The sequence below is a fragment of the Physeter macrocephalus genome, chromosome 4 (assembly GCF_002837175.3).
Source record: "Physeter macrocephalus isolate SW-GA chromosome 4, ASM283717v5, whole genome shotgun sequence".
Taxonomy (NCBI): domain Eukaryota; kingdom Metazoa; phylum Chordata; class Mammalia; order Artiodactyla; family Physeteridae; genus Physeter; species Physeter macrocephalus.
The window spans coordinates 38804027-38831280 of record NC_041217.1 but is presented as its reverse complement, the minus strand read 5'-3'; the positions used below and the strand labels follow the sequence as shown (position 1 = coordinate 38831280).

Here is a 27254-nt window from a genome sequence, read left to right as displayed (position 1 = left end):
CCAGCCGCTCTGCGGCATGTGGGATCTTCCTGGACCGGGGCACGAACCTGTGTCCCCTGCATCGGCAGGTGGATTCTCAACCACTGCGCCACCAGGGAAGCCCTGGCAGCTTTAATAGACCCAAATAATAGTATCTTACATGAGATGGAGGTTGATTTTTCTCTCGTGTAATCGTCTGGGCGTTAGCCATCCAGGGCTGTGTCAGGGTCCTTATTCCATCCCTAGAGTGTTGCACTTGTTCTGTATGACCCAAGATGGCTCAGACCACCATGTCCCCATTCCAGCCAGCGGGAAAAGCAAAAGGGCCAGGGGCAGGCACATCCTTACCCTTTAAAGGTACAGTCTGGAAGTGGCACATATATCTCTTCAGCTCACATCTGACTGGCATGGTTCTACTGAGCTGCAAGGGAGGCTGGGAACTGTAGTTATTATTCTAATGACCAGAAAGTAGAGTTTCTATTAATATAGATGGAGGGGAAAGATAGTGGGGGACAATTAACAGCCTCTACCACACTGTATGTGATATACGAGCAGGCAGGTGTATGAAAGACCATTCTGCTCATCCACTGTGTAAAGTGCCATAAATGCACAGAGAAGAGTGGGCTTTACAGAGGTGAGGTTCAGTGGATGGGAAATGGAAACACAAAAGTGCCAACGCAAGGTATTGGTTTTATAAGCTTAATTCAATTGAAACGATGCAGAAGTTGTAGAAGGAGGGTAAAAGGATGGGGAAGGAAGCATTTTAGGCAGAGAGAAGAGTGTTGATAAAGTCATAGAGCTGGGAAAAACAAAACTGGTAGGTAACTCATCTGTTTTGCTAAAGAACAGGAGTAATAAACGTGATAGTGACATAAGCCTGGAAAAGTTGGTAGGGACCAGATTACTGTGGTCCATGAATGCCAGGTGATAAGAGTTTGGGCTTTATTCTGTAAGCATGGGGGACCCACTGATAGTTTTGGAGCATAATTATGGATGGCTGCGATTTGGAAAGGTAACTATGGCAACAGTGCATACGATCAGCTGGAGCAGAGATACTGGAGGGAGGAGACCTGTTAGGAAGGGATGGCAGTGAGCCTAAGGTTAATGGGGGCCGAGACTGAAGTCGTGCCCTGGGAACTAGAAAGGATGGGTCAAACATGAGGGCAAGAAGCAATTAAAGTCAAAGAAGCTGGGACAGAGGAAGGGCTATGGGTTTTCTGGGTTTCTGGAGTGGCAATTGTATTGTATTTTCATTCAGCCGGAGAAGTGTAACCTCGATTTCGCTGACTCTAGGGCTGGTCCCTAGAATAGTTCATTCTCTGCCCAGAGCATCTCAGCAGGCACTCGTCACCTCCCCCAGAGCTGTAGCAGCTGTTGGCCCAGCAATGCCATGAATTTGTCTCCCTGTGCTGCCAGGAGAGCAGCTGCCAGCAGGAGCCCTGGACAGACGCGTCTCAGGGACATGGAAACTATTCAACTTGGGATGGGGTAGGTTAGCCAGGGCTGAAATTGGTCTACATGATTTGTCCCACCCTTTTCCAGGCCAGTTTCTCAACCTGGCTAGATTTCAGCCCCTCATACTGGGTTAGGTTGGGTATTTTAACTTAGAGTCTTAAGTGACCGCATTTAGGGGCCAACGTTGCTGAACTGCTGTTTTCATCTTCTCTTGGACAACTTCTTACCCTGGAAGCCATTACCCCGTCACTCTTTGGCTTGGCTTCCTATTCTGCTTTTCTCCTGCTTACCTTTTGTCCTCTCCCACACGGTCTCAGTGCAGACACCTTCACTAAATCTCACACAACTCTGACTCCATTGCAAAGTCTGACCCTGCAGTCCCCTCCCCCTCCTCTCCCCCCTACAGATAAAACTATAGTGATTATTTCTATCTTATTCTGCTTTGTTTAAGATAGGTAATATGGCTTCCTCCATCCCTTTGAATTGTGGGAGGACCCTATTAATGTCTGAAATTCTATCTGCCTGGTTTGATTAAGAGCAGAGATATTATGAGAGGGTAGGAAGTCTTCCTAGGGAAGATGTTCTTGCATTTTCTTTGGCTCCTTGAAGAGTCTAAATGTATTCCTGTTTGTTGCTAAGCCTTTGATTGTCTCTTTCAAGTGGAATCTGTGTTAATATTGCCCAGCAGGACTCTAATTGATAATGTGTTGGCTGTTTTTTTTTTTTTTTTTTTTTTTTTTGCATCGACTTGCTGTAAATTACCTTTCAGTCATAGCTCATTTGGTTTTGATCTCCTACTTTTAATAGCTCAGTTCTTTCTTTTATTTTGAGGTAGGGTTGTGGGTTTTTTTGTTTTTTTTTTTTTCCTGTTGAGTTTTAGAGGAATACTCCTGCAATGCTATCCCGCTGCGTTCCTTACAAAGACCTTATGCTACTTTATAACCCACTGCCAACATCTTGTCTTTCTTCCAGCTTCCTTCTCCTCAACAACAAATATTTGTTGAACATTTTTAAGGTATTAGTCTAGCCTCTTAGAGGAGAGAGATTCAAAGTAGAAGTAGTGCTTCTTTCCCACATGACTTTATAATCTAATCAGGGACAAATTATGCCTGAATATAATAACACAGATATTCATTGTAGGGCAATATGGGGCAAGTACCAAGTGCGTGCTACAGAAGTCATGATGCACAGTTGGTAGGTCAGGAAACTTTCAAGATGGGGAATGGGATTTGAACCAGACCTTGAAAATGGCTAGGATTTTGACACATGGAGAGAGAGGGAGGGGAAAGATGCTACAGCCAGGAGGAAAGTACAAAGCACTTTTGGGGTACAGTGAGTAGACTGGTTTGGTTGGGGTAATGAGTGTATATGGAGGAACTGGACAAAAGTCGATAGGACCATATCATGGAGAGCCCTGACTCTTGAATAAGATTTGGCTCTCTGCAGTGGACCCTGGAAACCACTGAAGGTAGGAACAGCAAGTGTCCAAGCTGAGGTTATGAACTCTACTTAAGGAAGGTTAACCTTATCCTTAACGGTGATGGTTTGCTAATTCACAAGGAACTTGAGACAGTGAAACCAGTTGTCACAGTAAGTAATAAGGATCTAAATTAGGGTGGGAGGGTAGGGATGGAAAGGATCGAAATCGATTCTTCAGTCCATTTAGCAAGCGTGTATTGTGCTCTTACCATGTGCCACGCACATGCCAGGCAGACAGATACTGCCCCCTGCACTCCTGGAGCTTACGGTCTAGAGACAGATGGAAAACAGCTGGTACAGGAAGACTCTACAGGAATTAATGACTGATGGGATTTGTTTATTTATTTTTTTGGCTGCATTGGGTCTTCGTTGCTGCACGCGGGCTTTCTCTAGTTGTGGCGAGTGGGGGCTACTCTTCGTTGCGGTGCGCGGGATTCTTGTTGCAGAGCATGGGCTCTAGGCGCGCAGGCTTCAGTAGTTGTGGCACGCAGGCTCAGTAGTTGTGACTCGTGGGCTCTAGAGCACAGGCTCAGTAGTTGTGGCGCACGGGCTTAGGTGCTCCGCGGCATGTGGGCTCTTCCCGGACCAGGGATCAAACCCATGTCCCCTGCATTGGCAGGCAGATTCTTAACCACTGCGCCACCATCAGTCGGGAAGTCCCGACTGATGGGATTTGGGTTTCAAGTAATCTTGGCAACACAAAAGAAAGAGGGCTGTGAAGTTTCTTTTGGACTTGGGTGACTGGTAGATTAATGGTGCCTTTAATAGAAATACCAAAGTTAGGAGAAGGAGCTGTTTTTGAAGGGCTGGAATATGAGAAATTTGGTTTTTGGTTGTTAAGTTTAATACATTAGAAGGATATTGAAGCTGAAATATCTGTAATTGACAGAAAATGAATAGCTGTATTCAGGGCTAAAGATCTGGACCATATTCAGAGCTAATGTGTGGGTTGTTGGTAGAGAGTGGGGCAAGTTCATAGAGAGATAATGGTTGAGGCTGTGGAAATGTTTGATTTCCGACAGTAAAGGTTTTAGGAGTTAAAAGAGGGGAAGATTCTTTGTATTGTCTGTGGTACTCAGACTGCAAAGGGTGAAAAGGGATTTAAAAGATATATTTATTTGTGTATTCATTCAGCACACATTTTGGGGACCTAATTATATACAGACATTGATCTAGGTACTGGGGATAAGAATAAGACACTATCCTATTCTCACTAACATTAAATTAGCAGTATATTAAGGAAATACACATGGAAAGTAAATCTGCTTATTTGCCTGGTTATGAGTGTATAACTTATTGGAAGGGATATGAGGGAGGGAGCAGCGCTCAGGTATCTCAAGAATCTGGTAGATGTTCAACCTGCAATACTCCTTTCAGTGGGAGGTTAGGTACACAGTTAATTAAAGAGAAATTCTTGTAGTGTCCATGTTCTTGGCCTTGGGCCCAGTATTTGAATGTGCACAGTCTCTGCAGTTACATCACCTATTGCCGATGGATTTCTCCTCTGGAGTTGAGTTCACAGTTGTTCATCAGCCTCACAGGACAGCATTGGGTTGAAAAACAGAGTCAGCTGGCCGTGGAGAATGTTATAGCTGTGATTGCAAATCAGAAAAGGGTGGAGGACCAGAAAGTTCCTCTTTGAATATGGGGTGATTTTGAGGAGGGAAGTAGGAGGAAGCCTGAAGCTGCCAGAAGGAAGAACCCCTTACTTCCTGGGACCAGTGTGTCACTCATTCATTTTGGACATATTTGGGAGCTGTTTGTTCCTTCAGGGAACAAAACCTTCAGGTTTTGCCGAGAATTAGCATCTGGTGTTGAGCAAGGGTTGGCTTCCTTTTGCCATGGCTCAAGGTGACTTTATTTAGAACCTAACAAAAGGTCTGTTGGTGAGTTTTTCACTGGCCCAGTCCATATAGAACCTTAAGTGGTGGTTGGGTCCTTTTTGGAAGAGTTGGGAGGCCTCCTCTCATGTGGATAAAAGAGGATAGAAGCAACACAGGCACTTTGGGGGATCAGCAAGACAGAGTGGTGGCCTGTCTTTTGAACGGAGAAAGAATTCATTTGAAAGCTCTTTGGGAGGCTTTACAGCTTAGCAGAAAAAGCTGAGAGCTTTAATCCAGACAAATTTGGATCTTCCGTTTACAGCTGTGTGACCTTGACCAAGTCACTTAACCCCTTTTCGCTTCAGTTTTCTCATCCTTGAAATGTGGAGGTAATGCCTACCTTGAAGAGTTGTTCTAAAGATTAGGTATAATATATGTAAAGCACTAGCCGAGTGCCTATAACTTACTAGATGCTCAAAAAATGGTAGCCGATCTAATTCTCATCACCACAGAAGGAATATAGCTGTGATTGTCAAGATCACAGGTTTTGGAACCAGATTTTCTGGGCTCTGATCTTGGATTTTCTACTTACTAGCTGTGTGATTTTACAAGAAGGTTGTTAGTTGCCTCAGTTTCCTCACCTGTAAATTGTGGATAATAATAGTGTCTACCTCATGGAGTTGTTATGCTGATTAAACAAATTTTAATATATGTGAAGCCCTTAGACAGTGCTTGACCCAGAGTAAATGTAAGTAGCAGTGACAATTTTTCTTGTCCTCAGGAGTTGGGACCAAACATAGCTATACCAGGTAAAACCCTAGTAGATTAGATTCACCATTTATTCCCTGGGCACAGTTAAGTGTTCTTAAGCCTGGCCCTAGGTAATAGTATGTCAGTCTCCATTTACTTCAGCGACCCCCATGGGCCCTCCCGAATGACAGACTCTTCCTGCCTCTTGATTTTTATGATATGGCTACATTGGGAGCAAATACGCAATTAAGTGACTCTATATAATTGTATGTCCAGTTCTTATAAAAACTCAGCAGTTGTATGTTTTGTCCTATACGGTGTCTTATTCACAAGGTGTCATGAACTACCTTGAACCAGGTCATTAACCCTGGCGTGTTATTTTTAGATCCAGGCTCATAATAGTCAAGAGGAGGAAATTTGTCTTACAATCACCCTCAGATGTCCTTGTCCTCACGGAGTTAGTAGTTAGCACTAATTGCCAGATCATTAAAGCTGTAGTGTTGAGACCCACAGGTCCCAACTGCGCCCCAGGGGAATAAAAGAATGCCAGCCCTGTTCAGCCTCCTGAGCCCCCACTATCACGAGCAGCAGGCCAGGGCAGCACAAATCTCAGTCATGAGCATAACAGACTGTGGTTTACAGGGTTGTCTGTCTCATGAGGCCAAACAGAGGCTTAACAAGCTTCTGCATAAATGGCTTCATATCATCCTTTTAGGGCAGGGAATGATAGAGGGCAGGTGGGGAGCAAAACATGCTTTTATGCACAGTTGGGAGGACGTTGGAGGCTGGGGCATTCCTGTGTCTCGCTGGCTGTGCCGTCAGAATGTCACCAGGACACACCTTGGGCTTTCAGCTTCCCGGGGCACAGCCCTGGTGATCATGTCCCTTAACAACAGTGCTGGGCTCAGGGAAATTTTAGTATTCATTTTCTTGGCTATTGTAAGCCCATAATAATTCCACAGTAGACACAGGAAGCAATGTGCAGCGGGTTCTTTAATTCTCAGAAATTCATAGCCAATTAAGTGAATTGACTTGGATCCAGTTCTTTTTTAAAGGCAAAAGCCGTGTCATCTTTATTGGGAGCTGACTGTGTTAAGTGGGAGGGTTTACAAGATAAGAAGAAAAGACAGTCTCTGCCATAAGGACACTCATAATTGATATGGGGAAAAATCAGACAGGCTGGGAGAGAATAATAAGCACACATGTGCGCATGGGCACACGAATCTAAAAATAGGACCCCGTGTAAAGCAGGTTTCAGTAGTCACCGGGAAGGGAGGGAAGGTGGAGGGCTCAGGAGGCACTCGTGCTTGGCTCAGCCAGGGAGAGGTAAAGGATAGCAGTTATGTTCTCAATTAGATTTGGTCCCAAGTTAATTGAAGTAAAGACTTTAATTTCTGTGCTGCACTGAAGTATCATGCTGTGAAGAGAAAGAGAGTCATGTGGGAAGAGCTCAGGGTTAATGAAGGATTTAGGGAGAATAAGAAAAAAGTAGGGTTTGGGTTTTTCAGAGTTGAAATCCTTTCCACAGTCTCCTGCCCTTATACACCTCCACCGATCACTGGATCATTGCCCCTCGGGTTTTAATTCAGGGAAGATCGATGAGCACAGCTCTGCTTCCTAACATTATTTTGGGTACAGCTAGTTAAAGAATCAGGATTAGAAAATGAATCGAACAAACTAGGATTATCTTCAACGGGAGGATGCTGAGCTGTGTTTGCCGATTTCTGCTTAAGCAGTTGGGACAGGGCATCCTTGCGTAGAATTCAGACATCCCTCCCTGGCAGCCTCTGTGTTAAAAGTAGAGGTTGCAGAACAAGTCTGGCAGCTCTCAGCCTGAACCCTTGTAAACAACAGATGTTCGTAACTAAGTTCTGGGGGTGGGGGTGGGGGTTTCTGTTGATGCTTGAAATTCTTTGAATTTACAGGCAGCATCTCGAGGATTTAGCAAAAAGAGGAAGTTGTACAGAATCGATGCTGCAGCGTACAGGTGGAAATGATGCCTCAAACATTTCCTTTGGAAGACAAAAGCACAGGCGTTGAGTGGGCTCTGAATAGAGAGCAAATAAACCCAGGAAGGCAGGCCCAATTAAGAAAGGTTCAGTTTCTTAGGTTTATTGACTTTCTGCCCTTCTCCCCGCCTGGGCCCCCCCCCCCTCGCCTTTTTATACATGGACTAGATTTGTCAGCCACCTCCTTGCTTCTGTTTTCTCTGGTCCTGGGTGGAAATGTGTGCCCTTCCCTATCACTGAGTTCTACATACACATGCGTGCACACGCTCAGGTAGGTGTGCGGCACAGTCTTCCATTAGCACCTCCTGAAGCCATTCAGGTGCTTGTAGTATACGGATTAAATGGTATTGTTAGGGGCTTTGTCTTGGATGCTAACCTGATTCTTGCACATTCTCAGTGTTGGTTTTGCCAGGTCTCCTTTACATCATTAACTGGAAGTGAATGAAGATAATGTGGCTTATAAAGAATTCAGTGATGCCTCTTTTTTTTTTGTCCTCACCCCACTCCCGGCCCCCAGATACACATACTGAGTTTCCAGACAGCTGATGAATGATTAGGAAACCTACTTTACAGCATAGTTCAGGGAAGCCATATGGAAAAATATATATATAATACAAAAATATATATATATAATGTAAAAGTGATTTATCAGATCTGGACCCATTTTTGAGCCATTCTAGCCAGAAAGAATTGGTTTGAAAATCTTGGATAAGATTTCTTGCTTATTATTTTGGGGGCTGAGAACATCCTTGTGCTATTATTTCTTCTGAAAAATAAGTCCACTCCTGGCCCTCTTGTGAATTAGCATAGAAAGTTTTGGTGAACACCAATCCTACTGTGCGGGGTTCACTTATTCTTTCAGCAAACATTTATTCAGCACTTATTCTAGGGCTGTTCTAGGAATTAAATATGCACAGAAGACTAAGCCAGTATTCTAGCTTATAGAGGTTACCAGTTAATGTGAAACATTTAAGGTTGTATATATATGCGTGTGTGAATGTGTGTGTTCTGACAAGGTATAGAGTTCACGACTGAGGAGCCAGAATTGTAGAGGGACCTTCTTAGTCACCTGTATTACATGCGATTCAGGAATAGACACTCGGCTGCATCTTCATCATCAACAATGACCAACAGGTTCTGGCAGGTGCTGGGGTCACGAAGATTTATAGGACCCAGCCTTATAGGACCTCAGGAGGCTCGTCGTGTCATGTGGAAGACAGAAGGTTTATACGAAGAAAGATAACACAAAGTAGCATATATTTACTGCCAAAGGAAAGAAAGATGGGAGAACTGATATCCTTTTCATCCAGAATGGGATCTTTAAATTTTTGGGGACATAATTTTAGACTTACAGAAAAATTGCAATAGGTCAGAGAATTTCTGTATACCATTTACCCAGATTGTCCAAAAATGTTAACGTATTAACATTTGCTTTATATTTCTCTTTCTTTCTCTCTCTCCATATACAACTCATGCACGTACATATTTTGTTTTTATGAAACACTTGAGCATAAGTTACAGACATGATACCCCTTTAATCCTACACACTTTAATGTGTATTTACGAAAAATAAGGTTGTTCTCTGACCCAATGGTAGTATAGTTATCAAAATCAGGGTGTACATATTGACACAATAATGTTATATAATCTACAGACATTCAGCTCTACCATTTGTTTCAAATATTTTCTTTTTGGCAAAACAAAGTCCAAGATTATGCATTTCATTCAGTTGTCTCTTTAGTTTCCTTTAATGTGGAAAGATTTCTAGGCCTTTCTTTGTATTTCATGACATTGACATTTTGGGGGAGCATTCAGCCCAGCTATTTTGTAGAATATTCTCTAATTTGATACTTCTGTTAATGTCTAACATTTCTTTTTTCAGGTTATGTACTTTGGGCAGGAATACCATAGAAGGGATGTTGTATTCTTCTCAATATACCATGTGAGGAGGCACTTGCCAATGATTTGTCCCATCTGAGACCATGTAAATATCATGGTATTCTTCAAACCTTACACGCACTAGTTTTAGCATATATTGATGATTCTTGCTTGAATCAGTTATTACTATGATGGTTACCAAATGGTAATTTTTCTAGTTTCCATCATTCCTTCTACATTTATCAGTTGGGATTCTACTGTAAGGAAGAGGTTTCCATCTCCCTCTATATTTGTCTGATGGTTTGTTTGTTTATATCAATGTGGACGCATGGATTCTGATTTTATTCAGTAGTTTATAATCTTTTAACGTCTTTATTTTAATGCTCATATTGTCCCAGATTTGGCTAGTAGAGTCCCTTCAGGCTGGTTCCTGTGTCCTTTTGACATGTCCCCATCATTCTTTGAGTACTTCTTATACTTCCTGGCGCAACAAGATGTTCTAGGTACAGCTTGTATTTTCTTTGTTTCAGCTCTGGAGCCATTTCTTCAAAGAGCCCTGGTTTGTTTTAGAAACCATGGATGCTAGGTGTGCTCTTTGTTACTGGAGTACCATTGTTTATAGACCCCCTCAGCAGACAGAGGTAGTAAATAGATGTATGTATGTGCACACACATTTACCCACATACTTCTATATCAATCTCTCTATCTGTCTCTGTGTTATCTATATTGAAGCCTATGAGTTCACATCGATATCTTCAATTCCAACCAAATACTACATGTTTTATTCCATTTTCTCCCCTTTCCGTATTTGTAACTCTGTTCTCTGAACACTGAGAAACCTGGTACCCATTATCCATAATATATTTATTTAATTGCTCATTCCTAGAGTATACACAGAGTTTCAGAATTGCTAACCCATGCTCTGAAACAGGCATGACTACTACTAACTAGATTTCAATACTGGTTTGAAATTTTTTTGTTTTTGTTTTTAGCCTTGAGGACCAAAACACAGTGTTCAAAAGTCCAGACAAAGCATACACTGAGGACCATCCTGTGGACACCCCCCCAACCCCCCATCCCTGGGCCTGCTGTGACTCTGGGAAAACCATTTTATGGATTGGGACCCTTGCCGCTTTCTCCTAAGACTACTTCTCTCCTGTTCTCCCTGGCGTTCTCCATGATCACCTCCGTTGCATTTAGGGAACCAAGAATCTAGCTTTCATCTCAGTTCTAGGCTGTGACTGTGAGGACTGATTATCAGTAGTTCATGTAATATGCTTGATGTAGGACCTTTGGATGAGCTTGATCTGGTCCCTCAGAGGTGAAGCCTCAGGGCACTGCTCATTGACATATGAACTTGTAGAATTTTCAGCCCTGTTTGGTAACTCCCAGTTCTGATGGGCCTGCTGCTTCTCCTCCTTGGCCTTCTTCACTCAGATGCCCTGGCCTCTGTAATAGCTCTTTTGCATCATCTCTGACCTGGACATTTTCTCCTCCCTGTCTGGGGATGGCTTCCAGGTTCCCCTTCCTCTGCCCTATTTAACCCTCTTCCCACACACTCATTTTATTTCTCTCCTTCCTCCAGACACTTATAACATGGTCAGTGCTGCTGATTCCAGCTGTTCTGAATCTTGCCTACAGCTTAAGTTCAAAAACAGATGGACCCAAAGCATCCTAGATGCTGTGCCAATATCCACCACATGAAAACAAATTACTAAAAAGCATCAGGAAATTTTAGAGTAGTTTTGAGGTTTGACTCTCTGTCTTCTCAGCGGTCCTCCCTGCCCGCTCCCCCATCTCCCCCTGCCCCCTCCCATGTTATATCTTGCCACCCTTCCGTCTCTTCTCCATATGCCTTGTTTGGCAAGGGCTGGTTTCTAAAACCTTAGCCCCTGTGTTCACCCTCTCTATATGCAGATAGCTCTAACCATTGGGATGAGACTGTGTTGACAGTCAGGCTGGGTTGTTGCTCTTTTTCTAATTGTTTCTGCCCTTTTTGAATCTTCCGTCAAGGACTAAGGAATTTCTGTCCTTTTGGTCACATAGAGAAAGTGAGGCTGCGTCTCTCTGTCTTTAAATGTGGGTATTGACAGGTCAGAGAAGTCGCTAACTTGGGAATAAAGTATATGTTCCTCTAATGACCTTATCAGCAGGGGTGCACAATGGTGCCAGTCCCGCAGGCTGCCCCTGCGTACTCTAGACAGGGAGCGTGTTCCTCAAGTAGCAGTGACATTGTGCCCACATCATCGCTTTCAGAATCTTTATTCTTGGAATTTGCCATCAGCTTTCTCCTAGTGTTCTGTAGAACATTGTTTAACTTCAACATTTCTAGTCACCCTAAACATAAGGGGAAGAGAATCAACATGGTGGGGCCACGTATCTTACAGGTGCATCTTGCAGACACTGGCTGTCGTTTACAGAGCATCAGGAGAAAGCTGTTGGCACAGTCCAGTAACATCAGGCATCTACCGTGACCAGAGTATTAGACCCTGTAGGAACTGTCCCCAAGAGGAGTCCTCAGGGACCCCTGACTCATGCAAAGTAAGATGTGTATGTACATAACAGCCTCCTCCCTCCCTCCCTCCCTCCCTCCCTCTATCCCTCACTCCCTCCCTTCTTTCCTTCCTCCCTCTTTCTCTCCGTTCTCTGGAGGTGAATACTTTGAAGAAATCCTCAGATTCTCAAAAGGGTCTGGGGTGTGTAATCACCCCCCCAATATCTTATATTGCAAGCTGGAATACACACACAGACATATGTATATTTTAAAATAAATAACTAACAGCAACATTTTTGTAAAACAAAACCTAGGTATCTTTGCTCTAAGTGATGTACTCTGATATTTTCTACTTTGTTCTGTGTTATTCTGTTCCACTGTTTTCTGTTTCATTTTCTGAGAAATGCTAGCTGGTGACCCGCTAAGCTGACTTTTTTTAACCCCACTAATGGTTTGTATCCCACAGTTTGAAAAACATTGCTTTAAGAACACTGGTTCTTAAAATTTTGGTGTGCATAAAATAACCTGGGATGGGTATTTAAAATGCAGACTCTTGAGCATCACTCCACTTGTAGCAAATCAGAATCTCTGGCAAGAGGGACACAGGAATCCAGATTTTAAACAAGCACTACATGTGATTCTGATGCAAGGTGATTTGGGGTCCTGAACACTCACACTTAGAGAAACTACTCTCTTATGGACTTAGGAGCGTGGCTGCTCAAGGCTTCAGGTCACACACTTGCCTGGAGATGGTAGATATTAGTGAGAATCATCTGAATCCAGACAGAATTTTCCCCTTATAGAGTGATTCCGGTCACCCACACTCATTCCTGGACCTTGCTGTCCTTTGATCGTCCTCTTTTCCTGATAATCTATTATGGCCCTCGTGAAGGCAGAGAGGGGGTTAACTGAGGCCGCAGAATAGGGAGCGAAGGAACTGAAGGGTCATTTTACAGAGTGGCTGGGGTGTGGCTCAGCCCTCTAGTAGGTGACCACAGCCAATCCCAAATTAGAATTGGGTGGGATTCAAAACTGCTTTTCCTATTCACTTGCCTTTCATGTGTAACCACATGCAGTGTGTCAACATGCTTCCCGGCGCCATTAGGCACCAGCAGTTTTGCTCCCTCTGGGTTCATGGACCCTTGGTATTCCTGTTATGTGTTGTCTTAGAATAGCTCTGTGCTCTGGGGCTTGGGCAGCTGAGCATTGCCCATTAACTCTTTCAGCACCAGGGCTTTATAGATGCTAAGAGCATCTTAGTTGAAATAGAGCAACAACCACAATAAAATAAGAAACTGATTGCTAGTCAGGACACCTGGTTCCTTGCCTTGCTCTGCCATTATCTCTGTGACTCCAGGCTCCCTGAGCCTCAATTTCCTCACTTAGAAAATGACAAGTTTGTTCTAGACTCTAGACCATCTTGAAAGGCCCTTCTAGCTCTGAAATACCAGGATACTATTTTTTTTAAATTAATTAATTATATTTATTTTTGGCTGTGTTGGGTCTTCGTTGCTGTGTGTGGGCTTTCTCTAGTCGCCGCAAGCGGGGTCTACTCTCCGTTGCGGTGCGCAGGCTTCTCATTGCAGTAGCTTCTCTTGTTGCAGAGCACGGGCTCTAGGGCGCACGGGCTTCAGTAGTTGTGGCACATGGGTTCAGTAGTTGTGGCTCGCGGGCTCTAGAGCGCAGGCTCAGTAGTTGTGGTGCACGGACTTAGTTGCTCCACGGCATGTGGGATCTTCCCAGACCAGGGCTCGAACCCGTGTCCCCTGAATGGGCTGGCGGATTCTTAACCACTGCGCCACCTGGGAAGCCCAGGATTCTGTTTTTTATACCCTCTGGTGCTTCTCTTTGCACTTTAAAAGTCTTCCCTTTAAAGCCTCTCCTAGGTCTCCTCTCCACAGGAGATTCACTGAGGTTGGGAATTTCCAGAGAACCAGATGATAAATTAATAGCAACAAAATGTATTCCTATTTAGTGCACGGACAAAGTATGAAATTTATAAGGCAAGTTCATTGCAACTTGGGTAATAAGGCCTGGGAATTTGGGGACATGTTTGTCTTTTCAGACCTGACTCTAGCTACTTTGTTTTGTGCGTGTAAATACATTGTATGGACTGCCAAGTAATAACATAGCTATAACAATAATAACACATGATGACGATACTGATATGTAGGTGTAGAACATTTTAGTGTTAATGATTTTTTTTTTATGGACATTACCTCGTGTGACTGGATCTTCATAATAGCCATGTGAGTTAGGCAGGGCAAGTCTGCTGTCCCCATTTATTTTTTTTTTAAGTAGATGAAGAAAAGTTGAGGCCCAGAGTGCATCTGTGACTTATCCAAGATTACCTGGCCAGCAAGTGGCAGAATTAAGACTAGACTGTAGGCTGTAAGCATGGTTCAGAGTGCTTTCCACAGAATACCACCTTGCTGAGATGGGCTGTCATTGTTCATCCAGGGTCCTTATAGACCAGTAGAACTCAGTAACCGACTAACCTGGAAATTGACCAAGGCGTCTTTTACTCCACCCATCCCTTTCAAATTTTGCCAGCAAAGTATCGGCATTGTTAATAATATGCTGTAATTTACAGCACACAAACCAATGGGTGAACAAATTCAGTCACTCAGCAGCCTCCCAGATTCATGCTGCAGTAGTTGATTAGGCAAGATTGATGGAGTCTGAAGACATTAACTATTCATTAAATGAATTGTCTTACTGTGCTCTACATTTAACAGGATTTCTGTGGCTGTGACATCTGTCATTAGTGGATGATGATTAACTACCCACCCATTGTTGGTGATAGACGTTCATTGAATATTCCAAACTATCCCCTGTCCTCAAGAGGCTTCCTTCCAGTAAGCAAGATAAATATCAAAATAACACATGAGAACTGATGATGATGCAGGCAGCATATCTGATGACTATTTAGACTTCATTCCATGTAGCTCTATAGTTTCACAGAACCAAATCATTTTACTTTATTTCTCCTTTCTTATTGTTATAATGAGCCAAGTAAGGAAACATACTGTCTCATTAACAGGTATTCTGGAGGGGGAGGTCTGAATCTTAGGGATACCCTTTCTTCCCAAGTGGCTTGTTGGTACTTGACATGCTAAAGGACCATTTGCCAGGCAAGAGGAGTTACTGGCTGTAGATCAAGCTTCTCTGCTCTTGCCTGGTGCCTGAGAGATGCCGGCTCCCAAGGTAGTGGTTACTGCTTTGAAAATGTGTGTGGATTTCTGAGTGACATCATTCCAGTTTGGCACAAACAGGTATTTATTCTTCTAGAATGAACTACCAGGAGTGAGCCAAACTGTCTGTCTCAGTCATCTCCCAAGATTTCATTCATTAAAAAAAATCTGCTAACACATCTGCGTGTGTTTTTTTTTCTCTGTATGTTTGTCATGTGCTATAATTACTTATGGGGTTTCTGGTGACATCTTAATTAACTACAGAAGAAAAAACTGAAGATATAACTGTAGAGTTGTTCGCAGGTTATTCTACGGAATATGTGGATCTAACTGTTAATGTAGATGGTTATAACATCTTTTTAAACTGAGAAACATATATGACTTTTTTGTTCCTTGGTCATCAATCATATGTCTTTTGCTCTTGCTATGATATTTCATTTTAATTAAGTGAATTAGTCAGCTCAGACTTTTGAATGATCACAGCCTATTTTGGGGGGTTGACAGGGGAAATTTTAATACATAAGTAAATTTCTAGGCCCTTAGTTCTATGGATCATATTGGCATAGTTTTTGTTCTCCAGCATTTTGGTTGTACCCAGAGTACACAAGGAGGGTTTAGTAACCTCTTTGTTTGTACCTCCCTATAGTTCTGAGAATGCTAGTGGCAGGACACGGGATATAAATGAAGGGAAGGACCCAGGTCTGCAGAAGCCATGAATGGGCTGGTGGGAAGGTAGATCTTCTAGGTCTGCCAAATCAGGGTTTCATGATGGGCCATCCAAGCCAGTGTACACTCAAGCATCAAGACTGGGGTAAGATGTGGGTTATAGCTGATCGACAGTTTAGGAGCAGGAAAGTCATGTCTTGGATCCAGGAGGTCTGTAAACATGGGAGAAGCAGGTCAGAAGCAAGAATTTTGCTCCCTTTCACCCTAGTGCCCAGAACAGTACCTGGCACATAGTGGTGCTCAATCAGTATTTGTTGAATGAATGAACGAAATAAGACTTTAGAGATCAGGGACTCAGAGAAGAAGGCTGGACAATAAGCTGTCAGAAATCTAGGCAAGAAATTGGGATGGAAAATATTCAAATCTTGCATCGACCCTGGCCCCCCGCCCTCCCCCCACCAAACCAAGTCTCTTCTCACGGGGGCCACAGAGCTGTCTTGAGTGAGCCTCTAACCTTCTCTCGCCATGAACACGGGATGGGGTGGGGGGTGCTTGAAGGGCAGGCAAAGTCTCTCACCTGACATAAATTGATGGAGACATTTCCATTTCGTTTCTACAATGGCTCAGATTTGGGAACCACTCCCAGTTCTCTGACCTAACTCAGAGGAACCTTGGCCCTACAATCATTCAGGAAATAGTCATTAAGATGTCAGACACGTGCTAGTCCAGTTCTCAACTTCAAAGCAGATTCCTAAGCTCCCAGATCTTGAATATGCCATTATCCCAAGGGTGTGGCTGGGCTCCTTGGAACTAATCCAGAGCCACAAGAATTCCATTTCCATACAGCTCTTCCCCCAAATCTGATTATAGGGGACAGTTTAGACTATTTTGAGTAAGGTGGGTACACCACTGCTTGAATCCTTTCTAATCATCTGTCTAGGCTACTGAAGACAATTTGTGGTATTAACTTGTCCCTGAAAATTTGAAAGCTGGTTTCTCCATACATAGAATATACATTTTTTGCCTTCGGCCCTTTTTTCTTTCTGTCTCTGAACTCTCCTACTCTGATCTCATTGCTGGCAAAACTGAAGCTGTAGCTGTGATAAGCCCAGGGAAGTGTGCCTGCCCCCTCCCTGCCTGCCCACCTGCCTATCTTTGAAAGATACCTCCAGGCTGCCACTGTACTACTGGGTCACACAACCAGCAGCAACCATTATAGGCAGAATCTTTTTCAAGTCAGTTCTCACCTTGGTGATTTTTTTCCCCTCCTTCTTTTAACACCTTCCCCAGTAAATCCCATCCATCTTCTGGCTTATCTGGGTCAGCAAGGGTCTGATTTTATGCATGGCACTGTCAAGCCATAAATCCGCTGCGGCTTTGCCTCTCTATCCAGCCGGTCTGCTTCTGTCAGCATCAGCAGAATGCATAATAGAAAAAGTAAGCCAGAAAGGCTAATAACACTCATCTGAATAAAATAATCTCTTTGGCTGCCTCAGTTCACTTCATTTTAATCAAGGTACCAGGCAGGGATTTAGGTTTAAAAATCTAGCCTCCTCCTTGTCACTAGTTTCCTGTCCAACTATCACTAAATGATCCCTTTTATTTTTTTTTATCCTTCTCATAGTTGGGTACTCAATAATCTATACTGAATGATGTATTTGTTTAACTCATCTGGGTGTTTGTATACCCTCACATGTATGTCTGTTTTGAAAAGTGAGAAACCACATTCTTCTTAGATGTATTGACATTTGCCATCTTTATATATAGACTGACAGGTTTGATAGGAATGTTGGGAAAGGGGGCTCGGTGGAAGTTGCAGAAACATCTAGGGTTCTGGCAATCTGGGCTCCCTTTGGCTTCTTTCCTGTCTACCTCAGCACAGTTTCCTGTGTGGAACGCAGGACTGATCCTTCCACCTTGCCCCCTGGCAGAAGGACAGTGGAAGATTAAATTCTCCTCTCCTGTTGGTATCTCCCTCATGTCTTCCCAGAGACTTACAGCTGCTTGGTTAATTGCCTGTTGCTGCGGTCTGATCCCAACCATTATTTGCTGAGGGCTGTGCATTTGCAGCCGGCTGAGCTCTTGGCCCTGGCCCAGGGCCGGGTGAGGAGCATGTTGGAAATTGATGAACGCTGAATCCTAGTTTGTTTGGAAATAAAAATAATAATATTTCTTCACATTTGTATAGTGCTTTACTGTTGATGTAATTTTTTTGCATTCATCATCTCATTTGAGCCACACAACAGCCCCATGAGGTGGGCAAGTCAGAGACCACTGGCCCAAAAGGAAACGTACCTCAGTAGAACAATGCAGAAGCTCAAGCCATCCGGTAATGCCAGGCTTGTGTCATGCAGCCCATCTGCAGAGCTGTGAACATAGTCATCATTAATTAAATGGCACCTTAGGCCAGGAGAGCTTTCAGGATTTTACAGTCATGCTTTGAAGATCTTTGGGGAGCTAGGTGTACAACAACAGGACATGTGTCCATTTTATAGATGAGACAACTGAAACTGAACAGAGGGGATATGGAAAAAAGGCGAAGTGTTCTGTCAAGGCCAACTTGGACCTTTATGGAGTTAGCTCTTCACCTTAGGTATTTTATAGAGAAATCCATTTAAGGATTTGTTGATTAAGTTTGTTGAACGTCCATAAATAGTCTAAGTTGAAGGAGAAAAACTGGGCTAATGTATTTGAAGCTCATGATTCAGCTGTGCGGGTTTAGCTCTTTCAGATGATCATTTACAGTGATCATTCTGTGGATGCATAGTTGGCTCGTGACTTTCTGAGCCTCCTTTTTTCCCTGTTTTTTTTTGACTCCAGAGTCATTCCCTCTCAATTACAGTATTACGTTTTCTTGATCTTCCTCCTGAAAAAGTTTTTAAGTAATGAAAATACTTCTGGATATTTTGTCTGCTTTTTAGGGATTAGTGTTTGAGGAGGTTTGCAGCTGTTCAGCACATGCCTAAGGGATGCAGACCCTTTTCTTTAAATGCTCAAGTATCACACAACCTAAGACTCCGTGGGTGGGGGAAGTAAAGAAACTGTACAAACAAATGATAGATGGAAAAGATATAAAGACAAATTTCAATCTCCTGACCAAACGAAGCTCTCTTGGCCCTAGCAGCCCCAAATAAAATCAGGCTGCAAAGCTGCTGAAGCAGGAAACCACTCTCGCAGAACCTTAATTTGCTCCCTATGAAATCACGTCTCGTTGACTTGCTCATTTTCCAGCCTGAAGTGTGTTTTGCCTTTGTTCATGCTGGCTGGGAAAACTGCCTCTACAGTGGAGTTGTGTTCCCCTCCTACTGCATGCCCCACACCTCTCCTTCCCCACCACTACCCCAAAATAAATAAATGAATTAATTAAAACACCTCCGTTGGAAGGAGAAATAAGTCTGAGAAAGCATACAAACTCAAAGAGCCAAAAATATTGTATGAAAACTACAGTAATAGTAAAAAAGAGTGGGAAACCCTGGGAGAAACAGACAACAGAGTCTAGTACTTTTTTTTAGGGCCATAGACTCCTTTTTTAAAATAAAAATCTTACATAGAACTCCCATATATGCAACAGATCAAAGCAGTGTTTCATAGGTGTAAATCTGCTTTTAAAGGGCCAGCTCATAAAGAGTACTTATTACAGAGTTAATCAGTAGAAACAATGAGGCTGGGTTTATGAACCCAGATTATGAATCAGAGTTGCAGTTTTATATCAGTTTCAGCATCCAAGTTATTTCAGGTTCTGGTTTGTGTTGCTCAATATCAAGAAATCCCGACTCACGCAGACGAGTTGTCATAATCTTGAGATAGTTTTAAATTGATTTAGATGCTTGAAAAAGAAGGATGTTTTCTGTTTTAAAGTTGAATCACTGACATTACCCAGAAGCTATTTCTATTCTCCTTCATCAATATTAATTGGATAAATGGAAATGTATAATAAGCTTTACAACAACTGATAATGAAATGAGATGATATTGAGCGTGTATATCCTTACTACCGAACTGTGGTCTACCATGAACCCAGCATAGGCCCCTAAGCCTTCTGTGGCACGTAATTGAACTTGGCCACTGTGTGGCAAATCATGTGCTCACCTGAACAGCTTTACTCAAGGAGGCACACAGGTTGAATTAAAAACTAAACCTGTGCAGAGCAACATTCATTCTAATCGATCACGTTTTCCAGCAGTCTGGATACATGCATTGATTCTTTATTCCAAAGCTTGCATATAACAAAGCTCACCTCAGCAGCCCATGAGACATTGTGGTGGTATCTACTGCAGGGAAACGGGGTCCTGGGTCCTTTACATATTTCAGTGGGGGTTGTTCATTTGAATGGGTATATTACAGTTGTTTGAAACTGAAATATGATTCTCTGTAACTCCAGCATTTCTCAGAACACATTTTAAAGCTTCTGCTCACTGAAACTAATAATGGCTGTCCCACCACATGCTGTAAGAATGGAAATAAATACATGCGGTAAAAGTTTTTGTAGCACCTTAGAAGTTTTTAATAAATATAAATTTATGAGTGTTAAGTGATAAGGCATTTTAAGAGTCACACTTCTGCCCATCCTTCTTATTAACTTATCTGTGTTTACTCAGGGGTCCCCTTGGGATTTATGCTCTGCATCCTCTTGCATGGTGTTGAACCGATTTTGCCTCTCCTGCCTCACTTGTGATCTGTGATGTACACTGGTGAGCTAGGAGGCCCCTTGTTCATACCTTTAACCTTTTGTTATATTATAGGTCTTTCTTCGTCTCCCGCACTGTACTGTGACATCAGCACTTTTATAACCACTAAAGCTCCTACTACTGTACTTTGTTCATTTAAGATACAAATGTTTATACATTTATAAAATTGAATTGTAGTATTGTTTTTATGTGTGTAAAGCACTCTAGGAGAAGAACAAAGAGAGACGACCAACCCACATTCATCTGCAAAAAACAGATTGAAACCAGTCGTAAAGTTAAGGTCATGGGAGATCTGCCCTTTTAAAAAGCAAGTGTAATTGCCTGGTATATCCCATGCTTACTGAGGACATGGATGTCTTGCCACCCCCATAAAATTAGATTACTTAGGATTTTGTAACTGAGACTGATCTGGAATCAATTTGAAAGTTTTCTTGCAGTGGGAACATCAAATATTGCTGAATTCTTGTGCTCAGATCTCAGTTTTGAGTTTAGGATTGTTTCCTATTTACCTTTTTTTTTTTTCCAGATGCTAGAAATTTTGAAAGGAGTGGACTAATTACATGTATCTATCTCTCTTAGCTAGTATATATTTTTAATTTCCGTAGAAATCTTTTAATTTCCCTAGAAAGGTAAGTGGATACAATTGTTCCCACAGTTGTCAACACACACATATTAGGGATTTTGACCAAAGAAGTGTGGTGCCTGGGGCAGCGGGTGGGGGAGGAGTGCAGGTATAAAACAGTTTCAATTTGGACTCTAATATTCATTGGTTTGAAGCCAGCAGTTGGTGCTGGTCAGACAGATATTTTGATTTAATGGTGTGTTCAGAAGCCAGAACAGGTGTTGTTAATTTGTTAATAGTTACCTTACGACTGAACTGAAAGAGCCCTTCTAAGTTGAATTCCATGCTCTACAAGTCACAGGTGCCTGGCAGCAGGAAGGGAGGCAGGGCAGACTCGCACTTTCTTTGCATTAAGGGTCTGTCTGTAGGGAGGGGAGAGGGGAAACGGGAGCAAACTGGTTGTGATACTTTGCAGTGATTACAAGCATTCTCTTTTCAATTACAGGGCTTGTTCTTGAATGCCAGCATTGCCACTTTTTAGCTATGTGACCTTGAACAATATATTTAACCTTTCTTAGTCCAACTTTCCTCATCTGCTGAATGTGGTTGATAACCCCCACTTCATCAAATTGTGTAGAGTTCAAGTTAAACAACATACCAGCCATGGGCCAAGTACACAGAAAGCGCTTGATAAATAACCCCTACCTTCTGTTTCTCTCCTTTAAGAAGTCCAACCTGCAGATGCAAAACTTTGTGTTGCTTAAATTAGTGCTGTGAGCTGATTATGTAATCAATAATTCTTTTGGATCACAGCGTTTTCAGTAGAAATGAGCATCTAGGTTGGGTGGTTGGGTTCTTTACTGCTCCACTCAGGCTGTAGACATCTTTGGAACACATGTGTTCAGATACGGGTTTATGCTCTTGGTTGTATGGGACATGAGAAAATGGCTCAATCAATGAAATCAAACCTCTGTAGATGCGTTCTGTGGGACTGAAGAGTTTTCGGTGACTTTTTTTTATGGCAAATGCCTCCACAGGTGTCTTCATTGAATCCTACGAGAGATGAATGTGTGAGGATTTATTTAGTCTGTAGTGTAGATTTTTGTCTAGAGACTAACTTTTCCCTCCAATCCTAGACACAAACCAAATGATTTAGTGGTTGAGGTCATGGAATTTGGAGTCAGACCTCCTAGAATCATTCTAGTCAGCACAGAACTGTGGTTCTGGTCCCTAACTCCCTTTTACTGTCTCTGTGGCTCCTTACTAGCTGTGGGCAAGTGACAACCTCTCTGAGTATATATATATATATTTTTTAATCAGTAAAATGGAGATAATGTTAGTTCTTTTCTGACAACAAAATGATGGAACTTAGATGGGATAATGCATATAAAGATTTTACCAAGTTTCTAGAACATAATAGATGCTCAGCAGACTATCTTGCTTCTTCTTCTCCTCTTTCCCTCTTCCTCTCTCCTCCTTCTCCTTTTCATTATTCTTATTTTCTCCCTTTTTCCTCCACTGAGTTTTTAGAAAAAGAGAAAACTAGAGGTGCAACTTCAGGAAAGACATCTTTATTTCTGGTTTGGCTCTGATTGCTGTGATTTTGTGACCTGGACTGTAGTCATAGATGTTGGCCCTGCCTGCTTAACCAACACTGATTTTTTTTTTTTTTTCTTGCTGTTTCTCGCAGGAAGGATCAAAATGTTCTCTCTCCAGTCAACTGCTGGAATCTCCTCTTAAACCAGGTGAAGCGGGAGAGCAGGGACCACACCACCCTGAGTGACATCTACTTGAATAATATCATTCCTCGATTTGTCCAAGTCAGCGAGGACTCAGGAAGACTCTTTAAAAAGGTAAATAGCTATTTCTAGTCAAAGACACAGTCTTGTAAATAAGAGAAAGAATATCTTATTGCCCCACTTAAAAGACTTTCCATGGGTCTTGCCCTGCCACGTACTTATGGAGAAAAAACACTGAATTGACTTTTTTTCTTCCTTTCTGAGTTGAATTTATAGTAGCCCTGAGAAAGTAACCATTTGCAAGGTACAACCCCAGGACTGGCAGCATAATTCATAATTGGCATATATTAATAATGACTATGTTTGATTTCCTAAGTGGTTTGTGAAGCTGTTGAGATGCGGAAACCTTCTATGTCATTTCATGATTTCTTCTTCTAGTTCATTTAGCAAATCCATGTATGTTTATGTTTTCGGTTTAGTTCTCTTTCCAAGTTCTCATCTTGGCCAAGGTGAACTCATGAATTTGGTTATTCTTATCATGACGTATCTTTGTCTTTGGGTCCCTGAATGCTTTCTTCCTTTTTTTTTTTTTTTTTTTTTTTTGGTATCCCAGGTGGAATTCAAACCCATCCCTGAATGCTTTCTGAAACTCAGTTGTTTGTCACAATTCCTTGGGTGTATGTCGAAAAATTTGTCTAAGGAAAAACTCAAAATTTATTGTGATAATCTTAAGAAATTTATACCAAATTCACCTTACCTGTCAGTAGTGGAACTAGCCTTTTGGAAACCCAAGAAGCTCTTTTCTAAGCTCTCTCAACCTGAGCTCTTAGTGGAGTCATTTATTCATGACTTTTGGTTACAAATGGTGGCAAAAGCCCCAACCATTGTACATGATATACCATGTCCAACATTCAAGCTCTGACATCCCCAGAAGACTTTTTAGAAGGTGAATAATCTTCCCACAAGTGATATGTAAAAAGAGGATGTATAGAGGGCTATCATTGGTTTCATATATAGGGAATTCACTGGTTCCCAGTTGACAAAATCCAGTGTTAAAATTTGACACTGGGAGAGAATGGACTTCAGTAAACAGGACTGTGGTCGATAGTAGCCTTAGTTCTTGGTGAGTTGTCTAATTCTTAACATTAGGAAGTATACAGATCTCAGCAGGTCTGGAATTAGAGCCCAGTTTCTTCTGTTTATACCAGCATGAAAAAAGAACTGCTTTAGAATCGTCCATCTACATAATTGCATCTGTGAAGGGGCTTTCCCTGTGTCTTACAGACAGGATATTAAGGGTACAATCATCTCAGAATGAAAAGAAGGAAGAGAAAGATAACTCCCTGCAGAGCTCACTAGCTATTTTTAGTGGCCCGGCTGTGCTCTGGTTGGGGCCGTACTTGGTTTAGGGGCGAGGGTACTTTTCACCGTCTCCTCATGCTTCCCAGCATCTGCTCTAGCTTGCTTGTCATTAACTTGAATCATTCTGCAACACTTGGTGATGTTGTATGTGACTAAAATTAATGACTATAGTTAATAATACTGTATTGAATACTGGAACTATGCTAAGAGAGTAGATTTCAGGGGCTCTTTTCACACACACAAAAAAGGTAACTATGTGAGGAGATGATATATTAATTATCTTGACTGTAGTAATCATTGCACTGCGTATGTATCAAATCATCTTGTTGTACATCTGACATATATACAATCTTTATTTTTAAAAAACATATTTTTAAACCTATTTAGGTGGAACCTTGACAGAGATCAGATACCACTTCTCTACGATCTTGACAGCCACTTAGACTATCTTGAGAAGAAAAGGGGTTGATGGATAGATCCCTCCTCCATTTTCTCTGTTCATCTGAGAAAAACTTTTATGAGACATTTTCAGCTATCTAGACTTCACCCAATCTCTCAGCTCCCTTTTCTCCCAGCTTCAGAAATTTAGAGAAGAACCAAGCAGAGAGAGTCTTATAACCCCTCCAGATCTCAGAGATGTTTATGCCAAAGGCAGCCAGCTATCAAAGACATGTTCCTGGTTCCTCAAATGCCATTCACATTTCACAAAAAGCCTAAGTGCACGGCATGTATATAAGACATGGCGTATATCCCTACCCACTCATGAATGATATTCCTAGCTGTGGTCTAAGCACTGACCTCCTTAAGCCATGCATTTCTATGCTGAGGGTGTAAGGAAGAATTTCTAATTAATCACAGGACTGTTTATATATTACATTTCATTGAAGAAAAGGGCATGTATCATAGGCTTACAGCTAAATGCATTTTTACAAACTGAATACACCTGGTAACCATCTCCCAGATCAAGAAACAGAATATTTCAATACCCCCAGAAGTCCCCTCATGCTCCCTTCTAGTCACTGGCGGGTTGGGAGGGGTGGTCCCAACACCCAAGGACAACATCAGTCCTGACTGTCCACAGCAGAGATTAGTTTTGCTTGGTTTCATACTTTATATAAATAGAATCATGCAGTGTGTACTCTTCTGTGTCTGGTTTCTCTCATTCATTATTTGTGAGATTTGTTCATATGGTTGTATGTTGTTGCGGATCATAGGATTTTCTCTTGATCATTATAACTTTTCATCAGTTAAATTATAATTGATTAGAGATATCCGTAGGATTGTCGAATAGCTAATGTTTACTATCCCACAGGGTGAATAACCTCTTTTTTCTCTCCCCTGGCGTCCAGTGTACGCAGAGAACTCTAAGGTAGAAGCTGGCTTGGCTGATTGTAAGAATAGATTAATCCTTTTGGGCTGGGTGAGAGGCTCTCTGCTTTCTAGTTATGGACAAAGAAGCATTTTCTCTCCATACCTTAAATTTTCAGTCTCTTTTGTTTAGAGTATGTTGCACATGAAGAATTAGAATCCCACCGGTTGAGCTATAATAATCGGGTAAGAGAACCGAGGAATGTCCCTGGTCACCCTGGAAGTTATGTGAAGCTTTCTGGGGCTTACTTTATGCTATTAGAGCAGAGCCCTTCTCTAAGGGACCCTTTCCCTTCTGCTCAGCTTTACCAGTAACTCTGAAACTCTGGACAATTACTTCTCTTTTTTATGCCTCAGTCCCCTCAGGTTTAAGGAAAAGTGTTTGGGCTATAAGAGCTCCATGCTGCCGTAGAAATCGAATACACTGTAATTGTGTGATGACAAAGGCATCCTACACTGAGGGCTTCCTTCCATTTGTTGGATGACCTTTGTTAAATTGTGATAGGTAAGCTACAGTCCCCAAGATAAGAGTGAACAAAAGTGGGTCTGCGTATGGAGAGGGGGCTAGCTTAAGCAATGGAAGACCACATTTCTTAAAGAATGAAGCATTGTTTCGGATTCTATTATCTATGATGGCCAGCAACCAAGAGGCACCACACTGAAATCCAAATATATAAAATAAATATACCTCTTATTTTACCTGTAAATTTGGTTCCAGTAGCAAAAGGAAAACCCGCATTTCTCTGGAGACACAGGCTTCAGAAAAGATACCTTTATTTCTGGTTCAGCTATGGACACCTGTGAAAATTTACCTGCGTTTTAGTGAACTTGAATCTGCTTGTCACTGGCAAAAGTCACGGGTTTTATTCCTTAAAAAAAATTTTTTTTAATCTATAAAACTTAATAATCCTTTGGCAAAGGCTATAATCATCAAAACCAAAATTTTTTGAACCCTTATGTGCCAGGTAATATGTTAGGCACTTTGTATGCATTATCTTATTCAATCCTTACAATACTTCTATAAGGTGGTTATTACTAGTATCCTTATTTTATGGAGGAAGAAACTGAGGCTTAGAGAGATTAAGCAAAAAAAGAAGTGAGACTAGTATATTTGAATACAGTCATCTGGCTCTAGAACCCAAGGTTTTCCACCTACGTGTTCTATTAGGCTTCTCTAGGTGTTGTATGTAGAGTAGAGAGTACTCTGGATTTTCTTGCTCTTTTTCATTGAATTCAGATATTTCACTTAGTTACAGAATTAACCTAATCTTTTCTTTAGCACACAACCCTTCAAAGGGTCTGGAGGTGTTAAACATCAACATTGGGTTGTTTCTCCTACCTGGTGTCTGGGCAAGCAGCTGGAAGTTGAGAATGAAATAGGGCAGCATGTTTTTCTCCCCAGGGGCAGAATCTCTAGTAAGAGGGAAACAAAGACTCATTAAATATGAGAACTGACCAAAAATCTGGCTCACAGCTAACTCAGCTAATTTGGGGATGTCAGGGTGGCTGCACAATTGGCCCTTCTATGCTACTGACCCCCCTTAAGGGATGCTCCCTGCTGGCCCTCTGGTTTGTGGTTATGTCTGCTGGGACATATTTTACACGTTGCATGAAGCCCTGGTAGAGACTCCTTTAGCTAAATATAACATCTAGAGAAAGTAACCTCCTGTCCACAGCTTAGAAACAGGCCCACTTTGTCTAGGACTCCAGGGAAAATTGTGCCCGTTTGGTGCTCCTGACATCTCCTTTCATGCAATGAAAGCTCAGTCTGTCTAACCCCTGTTGGAACCAAGGTCTGGGGAAATATTA

At 42.1% G+C, this 27254-nt stretch overlaps 1 protein-coding gene across 1 annotated transcript in view; it reads left to right on the top strand.

The window, feature by feature from the left end:
- The window catches only part of SRGAP2 (SLIT-ROBO Rho GTPase activating protein 2), a 211606-nt gene that overhangs the window by 98707 nt on the left and 85645 nt on the right, over positions 1–27254 (top strand). Inside the window, exon 4 of the mRNA XM_028488127.2 lies at positions 22667–22829. Within this exon, the coding sequence (XP_028343928.1) occupies positions 22667–22829 (163 nt within the window). The remainder of the gene's footprint in view (positions 1–22666; positions 22830–27254) is intronic.